At 39.1% G+C, this 20,890-nt stretch overlaps 2 protein-coding genes across 3 annotated transcripts; both read left to right on the top strand.

Moving 5' to 3' along the window:
• Positions 1 to 850: 850 nt before the first annotated feature.
• On the top strand, positions 851 to 11,099 carry LOC131304317 (kinesin-like protein KIN-8B). Its single transcript, XM_058331523.1, has 16 exons — positions 851 to 1,287; positions 1,395 to 1,466; positions 1,560 to 1,676; positions 2,663 to 2,751; positions 3,464 to 3,608; positions 3,713 to 3,808; positions 4,789 to 4,880; positions 5,829 to 5,930; positions 6,036 to 6,182; positions 6,254 to 6,404; positions 6,973 to 7,035; positions 7,154 to 7,390; positions 8,606 to 8,710; positions 8,788 to 8,901; positions 9,199 to 9,798; positions 10,465 to 11,099. The coding sequence occupies exons 1-16, from the start codon at positions 1,240 to 1,242 to the stop codon at positions 10,738 to 10,740; spliced, it is 2,454 nt and encodes an 817-aa protein (XP_058187506.1). The 5' UTR covers positions 851 to 1,239; the 3' UTR covers positions 10,741 to 11,099.
• A 3,654-nt stretch (positions 11,100 to 14,753) lies between these two features.
• Positions 14,754 to 20,188, top strand: LOC131304202 (COMPASS-like H3K4 histone methylase component WDR5A). 2 transcript variants are annotated; one of them, XM_058331348.1, is made up of 2 exons: positions 14,754 to 15,528; positions 19,448 to 20,188. In XM_058331348.1, the coding sequence occupies exons 1-2, from the start codon at positions 14,875 to 14,877 to the stop codon at positions 19,739 to 19,741; spliced, it is 948 nt and encodes a 315-aa protein (XP_058187331.1). In that variant the 5' UTR covers positions 14,754 to 14,874; the 3' UTR covers positions 19,742 to 20,188. The 2 variants fall into 2 exon arrangements, with proteins under 2 accessions (XP_058187331.1, XP_058187333.1); XM_058331350.1 differs by lacking the exon at positions 19,448 to 20,188 and adding an exon at positions 18,311 to 18,458 and having other exon boundaries at positions 14,780 to 15,528.
• Positions 20,189 to 20,890: the final 702 nt, after the last annotated feature.

Consider the following 20,890-nt stretch of genomic DNA (forward strand, 5'->3'; position numbering starts at 1 on the left):
CATTTTTTCTTCACTTTTTGTACTTTTTGGGAGAATCTTTGAGGGACCCACCGTCCTTTTTAGAGTTTGGTCCTCCAAAAATAAATTTGGTCCTCTAAAAATGGAGGACCAAAAGTAAATTTGGAGTACAAAATTTCTCCAAACTTTAAAAAGGACGGTGGGTCCCTAAAAAATTCTCCAAAAAAAGTATAAAAAGTGAAGAAAAAATGAAATAAATTACAAAATCTCCCCTCAATGTGTTACATCCATCCTCTATTTTGGATGGATTGGAGATGCTCTAAAAAAAGGGTAATCATGGACTCTAAAAAACACCCAAAAGTTATGAACCGACAGCAAAAGGCAAAAGGCCCCTCACACAAAAATCCAATTATGCCCTTTGGAATGGTGATCCCCATTCCCCCCCACTCTTCAAATGACTAGTAAAATCAATCAACGGCCCAACTCTTTCCGTCGTCTTCCGCTTCAAATCAAAATCTTCAAATTATTAAAATCGAACCAAGAAACGTACTCTATTGTATTAAAAGCATTCCATCACCCCTCCTCCATAACCCCCTTCGTACATTCAATTCTCTCTCTCTCTCTCTCTCTCTCACACACACACACACACACACACTCGTACATTCAATTCTCTCTCTCTCTCTCTCTCACACACACACACATACACACACTCGTACATTCAATTCTCTATCTCTCTCTCTCTCACACACACACACACAGACATTCGGCAATTAAGGCTTTGTAAGGCTAATCAGCTGAAAATAAAAATGTCGTTGTAGTGGAGTATTATTTTCTGATAGATTTGACGGGAATGTGTAGATTTTACGACGCAGTTTAGATGAAACGGAGATTGATTCGGCCTTCAAATGCCACTGCCGTCCGTTTCTTCCCGGTTTACGACGACGTCGTCGTCGTAGATGTGAGATTTCATCGCGCATCGTAGTAGTCTTGGGGCCTAGGGTTTTCCAATTCGTTAGTCCTTGTAATTTCTGAGTTTGAGTAAGAAGAAATGCAAGCTTCAGCTGTTGCGCTTCAGCATTGTGAACTTTCGTGGATTTGATAGCAGAGTCTGTGCAATATATGGATCGGAATGCGACTCAAGAAACGATTAGGATTCAAGTCTTTGCTCGAAATTGTTCTGAAATCTGAATGCGATTTGAAAGAAAAAACTGAAGATTAGAAGCTTTGAGAGAGTTCATTTGTTACAGTGATTCGTTGTTAAGCGAATGCGTGAGATCAAACATGCCAAGCATCAGAGCTCCGGTGACCAAGAAAGTCACTACTCTGACGGTTAGTTCTCAGTCACTTTCAGTATTGTGCAATTTCAATTGTTTTAATGACATTATTATGTATTGTAGTCTTTGATTAGTGTAATTTTAACGATTTCTGCGCCACAGGTTGCCCTAAAATGTAGGCCGTTAACAGGGAGGGAAGGCGGTCGTGATATAGTTCGAGTAACCAATGATAAGGTGTCCACATTTTTTCAAAAAATTTGGCTTTTTTTTTTTGTTTTGTTGACGGGGAAGTAAAAATTTGTATTTGCGTGACAATGCTATATGTAGGAGGTACTTGTTTTGGATCCTGACCTGTCCAAGGACTACCTTGATCGCATACAAAGTCGGACAAAGGAGCGAAAATACCATTTCGATTATGCATTTGGCCCTGAGTGTACGAATTCGGTACGTAGTGTGCGTGTGTGTTGCTACTTTGTCATCATGAAGCTTATCCTTTTCTATGTAGTGGTCCTGTTCAACCAATAATGCTCCATTGCTATTGTAACATAGTAGGAGAAAACTGTGAAATGATCCACAATTAGGTTCGTTTGCTAATCTTTGTGGGAGAAAATGGAGAAAGCTCTTCCATTTTCCTGTATGATATAAGTATTGGCGAACCAGAGTTTCTGCTTATATATCACATGTCTTTGCGTTGATTTTTTTTCCCGTGTTTCTGGAACGTAAGTAGACATCAAAGTTTTTTTTCTTCTAAGGAGGATAATGTTGGAGCTATACAAGGAGCTAACTTACAGCTCAAACACAAAACCAGCTTCAGAACATTGTTTTGAATTATCAGGGAAAAAAAAACGGATTTCTTGACTGATCCCAGGAGGACCCATCCCACCGTCCAGTAGGGAGCGCCATTTAAAGCTGGGACAAAGTCCCGTATGGACTGTTTTTGATACAAATCAACAAAACAAAAGAATGAAAGTCCTAGTATTAGTGGAAGAATTGTGGCCTGCTCGGTTCATTCTTTGGAAGTTTGAGATTCCATGGGTCAACTACCTCTATTCATTAGCTAGTTACCTCCTCATACGAACATAAAATATTCAATATCTTCTGGAAGCTTCATTTAAAGCGTTTGCATCAAAACTTTAGTTTGTATATTATCTATGAGACATTGGGGTTCTTAAAATGTTAACTCGATAGTGGTAGAATCAGCACAAATTTAGTTTCGATACATTCAATTTTGGTGCGTTCCAGTCACTTCAGATTTATGATTCTCAAAACATGGGAAATTTGTATTGGTTTTCCTGTGTATGGTGCTATGGAACATATAAGTTACAAATTTGGCATCGGCCTTATTAGAAATACACTAGTGATTATAAGTCACCCACTTTGAAAGATATTTTTTCATGATTTGCAAGTCTAACACCATCGTAATTATCCAGGATGTTTACAAAAGAAGTATATCTTCTGTAATTGCTGGGGTTGTTCAAGGTCTCAATGCAACTGTATTTGCATATGGTTCAACTGGAAGGTATGGGAGAAATGGTGTATGTTATTCTTGACTACTTGCAAGTTGAAACTTAAGTACTTAACATTCCAAAACTGCTGGTCAGGCAACAATGACCAAATTCTCTTCCGTCCCTGAGTCCAAATAAATAAAATTCAACTTGGTTTCCAAGTTAGTAGAGACTCCCATGTTTAGGTTACTTTGTTTTTTCCCTTTCATTAGAGAACAAACACTAACAGTGTGTTAGCTCCTATAATCTTAGGTGTTGCATGGGTTGTGGGGATTTGTTATGTAACTTAATTGCATTGTGAATTACATTTTTTGTTTGTTTAGTTATGCCCTGTAACTATTCCCAGTGTGCAGAATTAACTTAGCACTTGTTCAAAAGACATGGTAAAGGCTTTGCATATTCGGGATAACTTGAAAGTAGCGGTTTCTTGGAAGAGACAACACATTTTGTAGACTTGTCTATTTGGTCACAAATCATGTTGCAGTCCCTAGTATGCTGGAATAAGGCCATTAGGCACTATGAACGAGATTGTTGTGTTTTTTTCCAGTCTATAATTGGAGTAGGCAATATGGAAATCAGTACAATTGGTCAAAATTTATATCCTTTAATCATAAGCTCTTATGGATCAGCTAACTTTTCATGAGAACAATGTGTTACCTTTTGTTTTGTCACATCCCTTTTGTTGAAACCTTCTCTGGAATAATCTGACATTTTCTACATTTCCAGTGGTAAAACATACACAATGGTTGGAACTCAAGATGATCCTGGACTTATGGTTCTCAGTTTGCATACAATTTTTGATCTTATCAAGAAGGACAATAGCTCCGATGGCTTTGAAGTTTCATGCTCCTACCTTGAAGTCTACAATGAAGTAGATTCTGCATACCCATTATGGAGTTTTTTTTGTTACGTTCAGTATTTGAGTCCCCATGTTTTTGGTAATTGTTTTAACATCGGTTTTCTTTATTGGTTCAGGTTATCTATGATTTGCTTGAAAAGTCCTCAGGGCATTTGGAACTTAGGGAGGATCCAGTGCAAGGAATAATTGTTGCAGGCCTTAGGCGCATTAAGGTTCACGCTCCTCTTCATTTCAGTCAGAATCTAAAATGAGTACTGTGTTTGATGATGGATTTGATTATTATAACCATACTTATCACACTCTTTGTCTAGGATTGTTGTAGAAGCTCTTACGGGCTCTGGTGAAAAGTTAGCTGCCCAATCTTTTGGCCCATATGACTAGGTCCAAGAGATAAATCATATCCATCAAACTTACAGTTTTTTTATCTGATTCGTCACTATCACTAGTTTAAAAGAAGTAAAATCCTTTGGAATTAAAAATTTACATTGATTTAGTTTTTATCAATTGCATGTTTCATGAGTAAAGTTAACTTGAAGTTTTTGATTCTGATGTAAAGCATTTCACTTAGTATGAGTACTAAGTTTTCTCCAGGGAGAAAACAACTTTTCATATGCTAAGTTGTATTGTTTGGGGACATCTTCATTGTATGAACTAAAATTGCCATACTCTGTTGAAGGCAACACGAAGTTTTAATTGACAATCAGTTGCATTTGTTTTCCTTGCTCGCCTCTTCATTTATTGGGACTTTTTTCTACGACATTTTTTATCCACAGTTCCTTTACATCTAGGAGAATAAAATATGAAGAACCATAAAAAATCAGTTTCTGAATATGATATAATATAATGCAATTTTGGTTGCTCGTTCTCTATTATTTCTTCTTGGTACTTATTTGCACCTGAAAATGACGCGTGTGTTTGATTTATTAATGACTTGCTTGTGAGTAACGAGTTTTTCTTTGAATTTTGACCTAACTTTGTTCCATTTGTCTTCGAAACAGAAGCCATTTATCAGCTTTTTTGTGTGTGGTAATTCTAGCTGCTGCTGCTTCTCTTCTTTTCTTTTTTTTTTTTGTGTGCGTGTGTGTGGTAATTCTCGGTCATTTGTTACCAACTGGCATCCACTCTGGATTAATTAAATTTAGCCTGCTATCTGTAGATATCTCAAGTCTGTCATTTTAATGCTTATGTTCAGGTTCAATCAGCTGATAAGATTCTTGAACTTTTAAGTTTGGGGAACAGCAGACGAAAAACAGAAAGCACAGAGGCTAACGAAACATCCTCACGGTGAGTGATTTGTGACTGCATTTCTGCAATTGCAATGATATTGTATGGCTGCATATTTTGGCATACATACATGTGTATATGCCTGTGTGTGGGTGGGTGCGAGCGTGGTGCATATATATTTTTATATTAGTAGGGCAATTTCTGTCGGAGATTTCAATAACATAATCATCCTAATACAGCTACTGTTATGCAATGATTTTGTTCTCCAAATGACAAATTTTTCACGGGTTTTATGAAATTTACTGCTTCTGTTTGTGGAGAACTCAGTAACTCACACTCTGAAAGGTTACACGTACATACTGACCTTTAATACTCATCGGATGACTTTGTAATGCTCCTGTGAAAAAACACCAGTGCTAAATTGTTAATCACATATGTTATTCCTATATGCATATTTCATAACGCTCCACCCCCCGGGCCATAGATTACTGCTCATGAGGTATGAGAAACAATTAGATTGTAAGTTCAATACCAAACTTTGATCTCTCTCTCTATCACACACACACACTCTCTCTCTCTCTCTCTCTCTCTCTCTCTCTCTCTGGTTTTGTAGTTTCAGTTTATAATTTACACTGGATCTAATGTAGTGAATGATGGAAATTATTCGCCTAGGTAATCTTGTTAAGTACCATGTCAGTTGCAAACTTGCAATTGAGTGGAGGGCCACTGTTATCAGTACTGCTATGCGGCAACTATTTTATGTCATGGTGTTTCAAACCTGATTGTTGGCCTTGTTTACGGAAGTGGTTGCCCTATGAGTCCGAACAGTATTTGAATACTTCACTATACTATCTTATACCCTGTGTACATAACTGTCCTGTAAGAATGTCATCAGTGAAATAAATGAGCCCGTAAAAGCAATTCCTATAATCTTTAGTCATCATTTTTGGATACTCCAGCAGAATAACTAATTAAATTGTCCTGATCTTATATGACGTTTGTAAACAGCTCACACGCAGTTTTGGAGATTACTGTGACCAGAAAACAGAGAAACAAGTACCGTGGTCAGGTCATCAAAGGAAAGCTTGCTCTTGTGGATCTTGCTGGCAGGTATTCCACAAGCAAAATTGCTTCTTTTGCACTTGTGTCTCTTACGGGCTAATTGCTGCTTTAAGTAAAGTGAGAAAACATTATCTTATACAAGTTATGGTGCAGTGAACGAGCTTCTGAAACGAATAATGGAGGCCAAAAGCTAAGGGATGGCGCCAATATCAACCGTTCACTTCTTGCTTTAGCAAACTGCATAAATGCTCTTGGAAAACAACAGAAGAAGGGTCTAGCTTATGTCCCTTACCGCAATAGGTACCTAAATGATGCTTCCTGTAGCACGATGCCCTCCTCGGCAATGCGGCTAATTTCTCGAATTTTTGCAGCAAACTGACACGGATTCTTAAAGATGGGCTGAGTGGTAATTCTCAAACAGTGATGGTTGCTACTATATCACCGGCAGATAACCAGTATAATCATACTGTTAATACCTTGAAATACGCTGACCGAGCTAAGGAAATCAAGACACACATCCAGGTGAGATCATGATGTTATATACACAAGATGATGGGACTATGTTACTCTGGTTGCTTATACTTATTTCCGTACATAGTGTTACTATTTTTTCGATATTCTCCAGCAAGGTGTTAGGAAATGTCAATTTATTTTGTGTGGCAACAAAATAGTTCCCATAATAGTTTAACATAAATAATTGTCTAGCAGCATTTGCAGAATGATAATCATTTGCCACTGTAATGATTACATGAGAAAGCTCTTCTCTAGGTGCTGCATGACTTGGACATTTTGTTGTACCCTTATATGCCAGATAGCAGCACATATGCTGTTATCTTTATGTTATATGTTCTCTGTGTGTGTCCTTATCCATGTTAGTTTTCACTGGAGTACAAATATGTTAGTCCATTGCTAATTTATGTCTCAGTACGTCAATGTGCTATGCTCATGTTTCACTGCAGTCTTTGTATTAGCCACTGCAGACGCCCAACAAAATTGAATGCTGTATTTACATGGTTTTACTGGCTACATTCATCATTTATTTGTTTGTTTATGGTACCATTTTTCTAATCCAATCTCTTATCATTTGCAGAAAAACATTGGGACCATTGATACCCATGTATCTGACTACCAACGCATGATTGATAGTCTTCAGGTGAAACCCTAATTTATGTATATTTTGTTTGTGTTTTGGTGATATAAAATCTTTCTTACCAAAAAAAAAAAAAAATATCTCTTTCATGGTGCTAGTTGTAATATATATGTTTGCGCAGATTGAGGTCTGCCGGTTAAAAAAGGAGTTGGCCGGAAAGAAATCTCAACTATGCACCAAGCCAAATGAAAAGCCAGTAGATGATGAAATGTCTTGGTTGAATTTAGTGAGCCAAGAAACCAGTGAAAACGTCCAGGAACGAATAAACTTACAGAACGCTGTATTTGAGCTTGAGGAAACTAACCTTCACAACCGCACTGAACTTCAACACCTTGATGATGCTATAGCAAAGCAACAGGTTAGGGGCTGTTGCTTTAACATGGTGCTCAATGAATTATGTCTTAGTTTTGGTACGTGCTATGTTGCAACTCTTGTTGCTCGGTGCTCAAATCTACTTATCTAAACTGGAGTACTTTTGCTAACATTACATAGCGTGGGTGTGGTAAGCTGCTGCAGAATTTTGGAATCAGATTCAGATCAGTCCAGTAGCTACACACACACCGAGTCTATATTTTTATCGAAGTCCATGTACAATAAGCTTCAAGGTCTTTTTGTGTGTGTGCATAATACTCACTTTTAGTGTAGAATGATGTTATTACTTTCCTGCTCAGTTTTTTTTATTCTAACACCGAAACTGTTTCTTCTTAGCACTCACCTCTTTCTTCAGGGTTCATCATTTATTTGTGTCTCATTTTCGAAAACAAGAAGTTCACTATTTCTCAAAAGAAATGCTTGGGTTACTGAAAATGACTTAGCGGAACCCTCCCGTGCTCCTCCTCCCTCCTCTTCTCTCCTTCTTCCTTCTCGTGCTGCTAACTTATATGGCTTCTATTGCAAACAATGGGTCAAGTTCTAGGACTTAGGGTTTTGCTCCCTCTTGAGGTCTCATGTTAGGTTTCATGTTCGAAATCTCTGAAATGCTATCAACCCCTTTGGGGCCACTGGAGGTTTGCCTAGTCGTAACTTCAAGGCCCCGGCCCGGCATTAATCGAGGTGCGCACAAGCTGGCCGGAACACCTGGTTATCAAAAGAAAAAAAAAACTAATGGGTCAAGTTCCAATATATCAGATGAAAAGCTTATTATATTCCGTCTTCCTCCCATTTTCTCCCCATATCTAGCTTTGGCTGTTTGCCCATGGGCTAAAAAACGAGCAACGATACTAGTAATTACCTTGTAGTTGAGTTATCTCTCGGTAACCTTTTGACATGACCTCTTCTAAAACTGATGTACATTTACCCATGTCTAACACATGACACTTGGGTAAGGGTATGGGGTATGTGTTTGATATGGCTAAGCATGCATGCACTATGATGAGAGTAGTCAACTTTGTCTTATTATGCCTAAGAGTTTAACTGTGTAATGATATGCTATATTTCCCGTTTGTAAACATCATTTTATCCTTAAATAGTAAAAGCGTTATATGAAAATGAAATCTAGCCTCTGTTGTCTTTGGGCATAAGAATTAGACATAAACCATGCATCAGGTGTAATATACTTTTTCGTCCATCACAGGCTATTGAGAAAGATGGAGCAGTTGTGCAGGCTTTAAGAGCAAGGCAACAAGTCATCCTCGATAACATTCGTGACAATGACGAGGCTGGTGTCAATTACCAAAAGGTGGTGCTCCACTTCCTAGGCTCGTATGAACTATTGCTTTTCAAACTCAGCCGTCTTAATAATCTGATTTGTTATAGGAAATTGAAGCCAATGAAAAGCGTCGCTGTGAACTACAAGATATGATCGAGGAAGCAATTAGTAACAATGGCAACAAAACCTACTTGCGCATTCTCAGCCAATATAGACTCCTGGTAATATATACTAAGCACAACTCTATAGAATGATACTTAAGCACGATATTTATCAACTTGATGTGGACAAACTAATTTTGGCATCTGATCTTTTCACTTTAGCTTTTTCATGTAGACACCCTACGTAGATCTTTGAAACTTTCTGTTACCCTTTTTGGCCTTTCTTAATTTTGGCTTGACGTTTACTTTCACACAAAAATTACAGTCATCCAAAGACTTTGTGTAGCTATTGCTTCTTATAATGCTCTTTTCACTCGAAAAACTTGCATCTGAGAGTAATCATACCTATATGTATAGGGCATGGCCAATACTGAGCTTCAGTTTGAAATTGCAATGAGAGATCAAGTCATTTGTAACCAACGGGAAGTGCATAGGAACCTCTGGAATTTGCTCCTGGCTTTAGGACTTGATGAGAAGCAGATATTGGACCTTGCTGCAAAACAAGGCATAACAATTGAAGACTGGAAAATGACACCCCAGTTGGAGTTGTCAAACAGGCGGCGATCACTAAATCTGGGTCTTGGAAGACTCACACCAGTACAATACTGTCCTTGCATTGGGAAGACATTTGGTGTATCTTGTCTCTTCCAACAAAATCAAGACTTTTGTTCTAGTTCATTCTCCGACGGACATTGGGATTCGGCTCGCACGATTTGCAGGGAGGAGCATCATAGTTCATATTACTTGATGTGTCATGATCACTCCCCATCAGCATACTTGAGGCGGAGTAGTAGTGGTGGGCATTGGCCCGGTGGTGGGGCAAGACCGTGTTTCAGCACTCCTGATAGAACTCCTCATGGTTTTCGTAATTCATATCCCCAGATGGGAAGTCGGTCTTCTCCGTATGGTGAAGGCTGCAGACCAGCTCCATCCTTCAGTGCCGACTTGCAGAATAAGGTATGTATTTAAAAACTCATCAATGGACGAGTCTGCCGAAAATAATGACTCTACCCTTCTCCAACAGGGATCAGGCGAATGATCAATGCAAAAATTTAGCTTAACTGGATATCCACACGTCCTAGGTCGACTCATATTGGTCTTCAGTCCATTCCTCTCTAGAGAAAGATGACCAGTTCACATGGACACAGATGTCGTATTAACCTGATCTTTTGCATTGATGAGTTACACTTGAATTCATACAAAAAGTATTGGCTCGGATCATCTAAGTAGGACTGTGGTGGGTCTTGTTTTGCATCACATGAACATCCTTCACACTAAGTGATCTTGATTCTTTAACAGTTGAAGTATTTAGAGGAGTTGCAGTCAACAAATTAGCATGGCATCATAGCTGACAATAGATCTTGTGACCTTACGGCCAACTTGATTAGTTTGACTGCTTGGATGTTTTGCATATGGAGAAAAGTTTTTCCACATTTGAGAGGGCGTGCTAACAGTATAGTAAAATTGCCCATTTCTCTAACAACCTAAAGTTTTAGATGAGTAGGTCCAAAGGAGGACGGACACCTACGCTAATAGCTTTTTTGTCTTTCTAGTCATTGTTGACTTATTTCAGATTGTTTTTATATGTTGCTATGGTTTCCCTAAATTGACCTTTTCTTGCAGGATGCATGGAATAATGTTAACATGCAACATTGTGTTGGAACCCGTGGCAGTGAAGACCCGTTCACAGGAGTACTGCTGAATCATGGTGGATCAGCTCGAAATCTGTTTGGATACAGTCCAGATCAAAGTTATGGCACACCAATCTCTAACCATGTTTTCCCAAACACGAGATCCTCGAATCACCCGGATATACCTCAAGTTCTTCCTCCCTATGCTACTTCAGGGATGTCTTTCAATCGCCGTAGTAATAACTCTCAACCCTCCGGCTTTGTATAGACCTGCTGGTATTTCTCATTCTCCTCCTTCCCTTCTGTTTTTTGCTTCCAGGTGTACATACAGGAGATAGTGCTGAGTACCATTGTCAGTAGTGGCGGTCATAGGGGTCAGGAAATTCTTCTGTTCTATTCATTCTTTTTGTCCATTCTCCGTTTCTGGAGAGCGATAAGGAGCTGTCCAGTCTAGAAGTAGCTGTTAATTGATCAATAAGCTAGCTAGAGGACTGTAGTGATGCTGTCTGTACATATTTGTTGTTAGTCCTGGTAGTCATTCTTTGTGTTGATGAGAGCAAGGTATTGGTAACTGTCTTTTTGGAATAGAAATGCTTGAGCTTCTGATGTATTCATTAGAACTCCAAATCGGTTTTTGTTTGCGCACCGCCTAATACATTGGAAGGTGATAGCTTACCTCTCGCTTCTTTTGTTTCATTTATAGTTGTTCCCCTCTAATTCGACGCAATCAATATGGTACAACTTGTTTTGAGATTTTAGCTCAAATTTTAAACCACATGCTTAATTGGTTGTACATTTGAAAGGTAAGGAATCCTGTTCAATCCCAATCTACTCAACACTCGAGCCAGTCTACGGTGGAGATGGTGGATCTCAAGTCGAAGAAGCCCCGCTACGTTAACATGGGAAAAATTCAGCAGTTTGAAGTTTAAAAAATTCGGACATGAAACACACAAAATTACCGGCACGCGGAAACACATACAATATAACACACACAACACTTAAAATTTTGGAAATGGATGAAACCCAATTGAAGAAGATGATTAGCATAATGGAGTAAAATTTCTTTTGGCGAGGTAAAAATTGTGACAGTTTTTTCCGCCTTGACGCCTAATCAAGAAAAAAACAATGCAGCCAAATGTCAGAATTATTACATTTTACCAAGTGGAGACTATTTTTAGATATATAGAGAGAGAACCATACATCTGCATACAAGAGAGAGAATTAGAGGAGGAGGGTCTGAGTACATCTCAGCATCCAAATATGTCAAGTGTGCAATTTTTGTTAGCAAATTGTCGATAAAAAAAAAAAATCATTCGCAAATGGACGAAAATTGACACCGAATGCCAAATTGAATAACGAGTGAATGCTTCAAGTGTTTATGAGATATTGAGGTGTAAGTTCAGGAGTTTTTTTTTTTGAAATTTTCTTACTTTTTTCTTGAAGATTTATATTAGAATCACGACCATAAATTTTGTAAGGTGTGAAGTCCAATTTAAAAAGTTCATAATAGGCTCAGTAAACTTCCTAGGGTAGGGGCCTAGGGTAGAGTAAGGGCCTAGGGTAGGGTAGGGTACTTTAGAATTTAGGCATTTTCATAGGGTTTTATAATACATTTTTCTATAGGGAGCCCTAGGGTTTAGACACTTTCATAGGGTTTTATGATGTACTTTTTTATTTTAGGATTTTAGTGATTTAGACACTTTCATAGGGTACCCTAGAGTTTAGGTTAGTGGACTTGTGGACTTGCAAAATTAATACTCCGTATGATGTATCACCAACTCTTCCTTTCGAAAGTGTAATATTAGCCTTCATATGAGAATTGAACTCAATACGACTAAGACTAACTGAATCACCCACAACACCGTTTTAAAAAAAATAATTGAATCACCCACATCTACTTCATTTTGTTCCATTAGTATGAATCCATTGGAGCCGAAAAGACAAATTGTAAGAGCTGGTTTTGATCTTGAGGAAAAATTTAGTTTAGGGATTTGGATTTTTCTTGGATAAAGATAGAAACTGCAGAGAAGGCAGAGTGATGGCGTGTCGTTTATCTACTTATTTGGTTCCTATAAAAGAGTCTCCGTTTTATTTTTGTCCTTATAAATTTTTTGGTTTCAATTTTACCCTTATGGTTTATAACGAAATACAATGTTGCACTTTCCGTCAAAAAATAGACGGAAATAGACTATGTTGATAATGGGAGGCTGATGTGGAACATATTTGCACATGGTGGACAATGAGTGGCTCCCCACCCCCTTCACTTATGAGGTGACGATGGACGAATCACAAATGTATCCACCAGAATAACCTTAATTCCAAAACCATCCCTCTTCACCTTGCTTTTCCATGAACGACTGGTGATCGGTATATGTTCACTTTGAAATCATCGGAAAACCAAAAGGCTGAGATCCAATTGTTGAACTCGAAGCCATATGGCCCGTGTTGTTTTCGTCGGCAGTAGAGGTGGTCGATTCGTTGTCATTTTTTTTTCCAATTGGCATATGGTAAATCAATTATCGAGACTTAGAAAGTATATTGATTCCTCTCCCTTCCATGTGGCCACCAAATCATCCACTAACACCAGAAATCACACAAAATCAAGAAACAGAGAGGGTTCTGGGTTCTTTAAAAATTTGAACCGTAGCAGTCGCGAAAGAAAGAAAGAAAGAAAGGCACATTTAAAGCAATTTCTTCACAAAGCATAGAATCATATCTTATTTTCCGTATAACGTAAATTGTTTGGTGGATAGAAATCACGTTTTGGTTAAAAGGCTTCGTGAATTGAATTTGTGGGGTGGGGAGAGAGAGAGAGGTGGGAGGTCATAGGGTTGGGGAATGGAATGACTAGGTTGAAAAGCGGTGGCGAAGGCAGAGGAAGGCGGTGGTGGGTCGGGCTAGATGGGTGGTGAGTTCCCTTCCATTGATGATTTCATCAAGAATGTGACATGATTCTGGGCGGAACAATCTTGGGAAAGTAAAGGGGGTGGGGGCCACTGTCCACCATGTACAATATATGTTCCACATTAGCCTCCTTTTATCCGCATAGTCTATTTCTATCCATTTCTTGATAAAAAGGGTAACATTGAATTTTGTTATAAACTATAAGGGTGAAATTGAAACCGAAAAAAATTGTAAGGACGAAAATGAAATGGGGACTATTTTGTAGGGACCAAATAAGTAGACAAGCCTTCCTTCTTCTTCACCTCCGGTAAAGGAAGCAAAGGAGGCGATTTTGTAGACCGCAGATCGGCATTGGAGAGGAGAGAGAAGATGAGAATGGACACTGAAGGTATAGTGTGTGCAAACTCCAATATAAATGTTAGTGGATTTGTATAAATTTATGTACAAATATTTGTAATTGTAGAATGATTGAATTTGATTTTGTTATTTAGGGAACACAACCCCCCTCCCCCCAGGAAACCATAGAATAAGCTTTGGCGTTATTGCCAGAGTTAGTGGTGGAGTAGCTCAGTGTTGGCGAGTAGGAAGAATTTCAGCAAGTTCAGCTATTTATATCGACGCCTGGACTCTTCAAATAGCTTGTGCCACTGCTATCGAGATGAATCTCACCGGAGCGATCTTTGAATCAGACTGTTTGGAATTGGTCAACGTTGTTCCAGATAAAAAAGCGCTTGGGAGATTAGCACGTTAGTGGAAGATATCAAAGAATAGGCTAAAGACAGAAGCTGGTCATTCGTTTGGTGCTGTAGGGAACAAAGCAAAGTTGCTCACTGTCTGGCTAATTTATGTTTGTTTCTCAATCAGGTTGTATCCCGTATGAAGTAGGAATTTTGTTGGAAAAATATGTAATTGGTTGATAGGAAAGTTTACAATAAATACTTCTTAAAAGAGTGTACTATATGCACCTATTTTATGATTTATTCATAACATTTTAGTGTGTTTTGTAACTTTTATTCTAAAATTCATAATTTTTCAGCCGTATGATTTGTAACATTTTTCATTATGATTCATAATATTTTGATATATCTTATAATTTTTATATGATTCGTATCTTTTTAGCAATATGATTCGTAACATTTTCACTATAATTCATAATATTTTGGAGGGTACATACGATACACATTTAAATGGGAGATGTGTATTATAATCTTTCCCTTGGTTGATTACCCGTTTATCTTGTTAAAAGGAAAAAAAAAAAAAAAAAAAAACTTAGATTCTGGAATTTTGGGTTTCCCGGTCAAAATTTGGGCTGTATTTCAAAATAGAAGTGGACCCACCTTTCCAACTCAATTTGCCACATGAGTAGTTGCAAGATTTGTTCACAAAAAAGTAGTACGTACTCATAGTAGAGTTAACTCTCCCAATTCATCTCCATCGATCGATCAGAAACAACAAAAAGAAAGAAAAACCCCTTTCGCATCCATCGAAACCCCCGACCATGGCCTCCTCAGACTCATCCGAACCAATCAAACCCTACAACCTCCAACAAACCCTTTCCGGCCACAAGCGCGCCATCTCCAGCGTCAAATTCTCCCCCGACGGCCGCCTCCTCGCCACCTCCTCAGCCGACAAAACCGCCCTCATCCATTCCACCACCTCTTCCTCCTCCTCCTCCCCCTCCCTCCTCCAGGGCCACGACGAAGGCCTCTCCGACGCGGCCTTCTCCTCCGACTCCCGCTACCTCGCCACCGCCTCCGACGACAAGACCGTCCGCATCTGGGACCTGTCCACCGCCTCCCTCGTCAAAACCCTAACCGGGCACACCAACTACGTCTTCTGCGTCAACTACAACCCCCAGTCCAACATGATCGTGTCCGGCTCCTTCGACGAGACGGTTAGGGTTTGGGACGTGAAGACGGGGAAGTGCCTCAAGGTGCTCCCAGCGCACTCGGACCCGGTCACCGCGGTGAGCTTTAATCGGGAGGGGACGCTGATTTGCTCAAGCAGTTACGATGGGTTGTGTAGGATTTGGGACGCGTCGACGGGGCATTGTATGAAAACGCTGATTGATGATGAGAATCCGCCCGTGAGCTTTGTCAAGTTCTCGCCCAATGGGAAGTTTATTCTTGTTGGGACTTTGGATAATACTCTGGTGAGTTTCGTGTTCGTGTTGTGTCCTTTCGGGTTTATTGAATTAGGTGACCGAGTTTGGCATGAGCTCGGAGTCTTAGCGAAAGTTTCGATTTTGAGCACATCTAATGGTTTGATAGCTAAATGACTACTTGTTGCTTAGAATTCAATGTTTCAGCAATATATTACTTGACATGTGCAAATGCCATTACTTTTATGTTTCTCACAAAATGTCAAATGGAATTGCTCTACGCGGGCTCTATCATGAGAGAGGTTTGAACTTTTGAGGTTGCTAAAATGTAGAGATATCTTAACCTTGTGCCAAATTCGGAAGAGCGGCATAGGGCATGCTGGTTTGGCTATAGGTATATCACTGTTGGAGGAGTTTCCTGGATTTTAATTGTATTTTCACTCACAAAATGTTTTTGCAAAATATATTCTGCACTCAGGCCCGGCCCTGAGATTGCCGAGGCCCTTTGCGGGGTTTGAAAACGGGGCCTCTCATTTTAGTATATTAATTTGTTGTTCCACATATGGAACAAATTGGCCTTGTAGTTCAGTGGAAATTGTATCGCTGTTAAGTGCACAGGTCGAGTGGTCGAGACTTTGAAGCTTTGCTTCGAAACCTTTTTTGGTACAGGTTCCAAAACTTTGCAAAATTAATTGAAGACGCCAGGAATCAAGATCCAGGAAACCATCTGCGCGCACCTTCCCACTGAGCTACATCAGCCGTATTGCAATGAAATTCACATACATAATATTTAATATATTTCACCATTTGGGGGCCCAATTATTTGGCCCAAAACTAGAGGCCCCGGGCCTGGTGGGCCTATGCCTAGGGCCGTCCCTGTTTGTACTTCATGCTAAAATGTAAACTTATAGCAAGCTGTGTAGCTGGATTAAGTTCCATGTGCCTAATCTGTTTTTATTGATGCATTTCTAGAATGTCATTTGATGATGATACTCATTTCCTGTTTGATTAAATTCCTGAGTTGAGTAATTCCCATAGCTTAAGATGTTATGTTATCATTTCTTAAGATGTTATGTGGAAGTTCTGATTCTAGAAGGTAAATGTTAGACATTGGTTTTGGTTATGTATAATGAGTCTGTACTCTGTAATCTATATCCATGCTGGATTAAGTAAATGAAAAACAAGTGAGGGTAGTAAGAGTTTTGTGGAAATGGACTATGGTTTTTTTTTTAAACTTGGTTTCAAACTTGTACCAATTTATGTGGAAATTTGAGTCTCGTCATGAATACCTGGCGGAGACTAGAAACCTTTTTTTCCTCCCTTGTTCTGTTACTTCCCTGTAACTTTGGTGAAGATTGAACTTTCGAATTCTAGTATACTTTCATTACACAGGCTGATGCTTGTGGTTTAATTTGTCGTGATTGTGTGCATTCCTAGGCATTAGTGTCAACTCAAAATGGTTGGGTAACCAACACAGATAGAAATTAAATGAAAGAGAAAGGGAAAACATTAGCATTGAGTGAATCAACTCTATTTTCTACCTAATGTGGACCAGTTGCCGAACCAACATATGTATTCTTATTTTCCAAATTTCTTTGGTCTTATATTTGAGGTGTGGATAGTACTTATCAAAAAAAATATTTGAGGTGTGGGTGGACCCTTAGTTGCACGAAGCAGAGCGGGTGTGGGAGTGGAAGCGGAAGCGGGGCAGCCACGGGGAGCGAGGGAATACAGAAGCACCCAAGGTTGGGAGCATGAGAGGAGCATGTACATATATTATGAAAATAATATAGCATAGAGTATTCTCTTTAAAAGTACAATCATTTTAGGAAGTAAAAATATGGGCCAAGTCCTCCATAAGTGTAAGAACTAGGCTAGGGTTACAAGATATGATTTTCTTTTTAGGATATCATGACTTGGGCTAAATATGTGAGTTCATTCGACCAATTAATAAAGCCAAGTGATAACTCCCTGTTTTTTTACACAAAGATCATACAAAAGCTCCCATCTTTGTAATGAGCAAGCTCCCATCTTGATGGGAGCAAGCTCTTGTCAAGCTCCTTAGTTGGGAGCGCAAAAGTGGGCTCCCAAGGTGGGAGCGGCACCACTTTAGGAGCTCCCTGCAACTAAGGGTAGACCCATGGCAATAAAAACAGAATGGAAGTACTGCACAAGAGCATCCTGACCCTATGGAATCATCATTGGAGTAATATGGGAACCATAGATTCTTCATAGCTGCACTGCGTATAATAGATTCTCAAATTTTGGAACTCCATGAATACAATCCCTTTTTAGTTATTTTTGGTTCTTGAGGTTATATATAACGAGTCACTGAAATTAGAATGCCTAGTATTAGTATGCACTGCACCCTTTACGATGGGAAGGGATGTAGAGTGATTCGTCTCCTTCGACTAGTAGAAAGGCTACAGTTTCCTTGGCTTCAGAGTTCAGATTTCATTCCTCCAAATTTTGTGCATCCAGTACATGCAGTTTGCCGTCAATTCTTCCTTTTTCTGGTTTCATGCTCATGACTTACCGTTTCCCATGTCATTTTGTGGAAAATAATTTGTTTGCAATACTATTTTTAAGTCAATAGGCCTTAAGCGGAAGATAAGTTGTTACTCTTCATCGAAGGCAAAGATGGAAAACGAAAAAATAAAAAATGGGTGCTAAAGATGTATCTTTGCATGCATTTTGTTGCTTTGGGTTAGGAGCTGTAAATGTCTTAATCCCCCTTTGGTTATGTTGTCCCTGTCCTGTTGTTTTTTGGAACAATCTACATGTATGTTCCTTTTGCTTCTCGAGAATTTTGTGTTCATGATAGCTATCCCAGTCTTTTGCAGTTAAGTCTCTCCCTGAGAAAACCATCTTGCCTCTTCTTGCCCAATGTGTAGCTTGTGGACTTGGGGAAAATCCTTTATGGGGAAACAATTCCACAATCAATTGTTGATTGCCATTGGGGTTCCTGGTCCGGGAAGATTCAACTTATGGCGTTAGGTAAAAGATTCAGCTTATGGCGTTATGTAAAAGATTCAGCTTATCGCATTATGTAAAAGATTCAACCTATGGCGTTATGTACATAGACTGGTAGCCTCGGACTGGAGCATTTGGTAACACAGGAAGTTAAAATTTCTGAAATGTAAATTAACAGCATCTTAAATGTCTGCCATTATTGTGATTGTGTGTCCCCACCACTGGATTTATTCTAAGGAGGGATCCCCTTCCAGGCACCCTTGGCTGACTTTGAGAGTTACTTTTTACCATATGCATATGGTACTACAAGACTTGGCCATGATTTGTAGGGTTGAGGGTACCCTTTGATGCATGATATACAACTTCAAGTCAGTTGAAGGCACCGCAAGGTTAATGTTTTCCATTTGTAGGGATTCACCTGTGGTGCCATGGATGCTTTCCAGTGGGACTTTCTTGGTGACGTGCATCTAACTGTTGTGTAAAGGGAATATGGCATTTGCTTCAAAAAGAAGCTGTGAAGATTTTCACTTTCCCAAATTGTCCTACTCCTACAAACGATCAATTTTCCACATTGTGGTATCATACTGAAAAAACTGCCTGGGCAAATCTCCTGGCAGTTCCCAATGCTCTGGGAATTTGACATTGGTACAACCAGATAATCAGCTTTCATTTTGGGTCCTTGACTTTGATATTCTAGTCACCAATAGCCAATCTCACTGCTACAGCCATGGTGGCATTTTTTACATTGCGCAACAGCTATGCTTTGAAAGAACTTTCATACATATGTTCAGACCGATACCTCGACAACGCGTCAGTTTGTATTATGCTTTTTGAGACATCCCAGTTTACACATGCAGGGATGGAATTACTAGTTAATAAGATGATTAGTTCAAGAAGTTTTCTTTGAATGTTGATCTTCTCATCTATTGTTTTTTCCCTGTAGTTTGTGTTCGTTCTCATTTGTCGTCTTATCTTGATTTCTTATTTGCATCTGCAGAGGCTTTGGAACTTCTCAACTGGTAAATTTCTGAAGACCTACACTGGTCATGTGAACTCAAAGTACTGCATTTCGTCAACATTTTCTGTGACGAACGGCAAGTATATCGTTAGCGGTTCTGAGGATAATTGTGTATATCTGTGGGAACTTCAGACACGGAAAATAGTTCAGAAATTGGAAGGTCACACTGACACTGTCATATCAGTTTCATGTCACCCCACCGAGAACAAGATTGCTTCTGGTGCCCTTGGAAACGACAAAACTGTGAAGATCTGGTCTCAAGATGAAGACTGATTTTTGCATGGTAAAAAGGTTTTTTTTTAACATGGCTGCATCTGCTCGGGAAGGACATACGACAAGTTTTGGAAAAAGATTAATGGAGAAAGATGAGATGTTTATGTTGTTCTAGATTGAAAGGTGTGCTTATTAGTCTGATCATCTTGTTGAAGTTGTCTCTGTTGGCTTCATTTAGGTACCTCTCCTTTCAAGCTAATGTATTTAGGATAAATACTGATTTGATATCAGTACTGATTGTGTTGTTATGCTATTGAAGCATCTATGGAGCCTTGTGTGGCATCTGTCCTTGTACTCGAGAAAATTCGTAGGCTACTTGTTTCAACTTGATGATAATTTTTTCTTTAGTGTTTGTCAAGTGTCTGTATATATTTGAAATGAACAGAATCCCGTCACTATGGACTCCATTGCTTGATTTGCTTTCTGAACTGGATTGGTCTTTCTGATCGGGATTATTGCACTTCATGCAAGTTTATTCATGTCTTCTCATTGCGATTTCTCATATGAAATGCTTGCTGAACCTTCTGCAGATGATTCAGATCCTCTTGTTTAGTGGCATGCATGTCAAATCTTCTTGGCCGCGAGGACATAAACATCAAAAAAGGTGAAAATCCAACCTGTTTTATTTTTTGAACTTTGAGAATCCAATCCTTCCGTTTTAATAGCTGATTGAGCAAAAATTGACTTCTTTGTTCATGTTGGTGTTATTATTGCATGCACTGGTCTGGAATTGGCATTTGAATGTGGATTGCTTGCTTCATACTTGACCTTATAGTCAGTTTTCTGATTGATTGCTAATCAAAATGTGGGAGAATCGAACAAGCTCTATTGCTATAAGATCTTGTTTCCTTGGCCAGTATCTGGATATTCACAGAACCAATATGGTAACGAAGCGCTGAAACGATTTGTTGAAATGCAACATTTTCCGGTTGAAAGTCCAATTGACAATACTAATAAAACCAGCATTCTAAATGTTTGTGCAAGCTTAACGGTCCTCCGTCGAGGAAGACAATCGATGCTTTGGTAACTAAAATGGTTCGATTTGAGATATGCTTGGTTTAATTCTTTGACAAATAGCCTTGCTAGTGGACAATGAAATTGGTCCCCATGTAATAGTCTGTTGTTAAAGTGTGCGTATGCTGGTCTGGA

Source organism: Rhododendron vialii, chromosome 10a, assembly GCF_030253575.1.
Source record: "Rhododendron vialii isolate Sample 1 chromosome 10a, ASM3025357v1".
Lineage (NCBI taxonomy): Eukaryota > Viridiplantae > Streptophyta > Magnoliopsida > Ericales > Ericaceae > Rhododendron > Rhododendron vialii.

Bases quoted from the DNA above. Each gene is read 5' to 3' on its own strand.
- LOC131304317 (XM_058331523.1), top strand. From the start codon at position 1,240: ATGCCAAGCATCAGAGCTCCGGTGACCAAGAAAGTCACTACTCTGACG. The intron at 5,931-6,035 runs GTATTCCACAAG...GTTATGGTGCAG, and splicing joins CTTGTGGATCTTGCTGGCAG to TGAACGAGCTTCTGAAACGA. The intron at 6,183-6,253 runs GTACCTAAATGA...GAATTTTTGCAG, and splicing joins TATGTCCCTTACCGCAATAG to CAAACTGACACGGATTCTTA.
- LOC131304202 (XM_058331348.1), top strand. From the start codon at position 14,875: ATGGCCTCCTCAGACTCATCCGAACCAATCAAACCCTACAACCTCCAA. The intron at 15,529-19,447 runs GTGAGTTTCGTG...TTGCATCTGCAG, and splicing joins GGACTTTGGATAATACTCTG to AGGCTTTGGAACTTCTCAAC.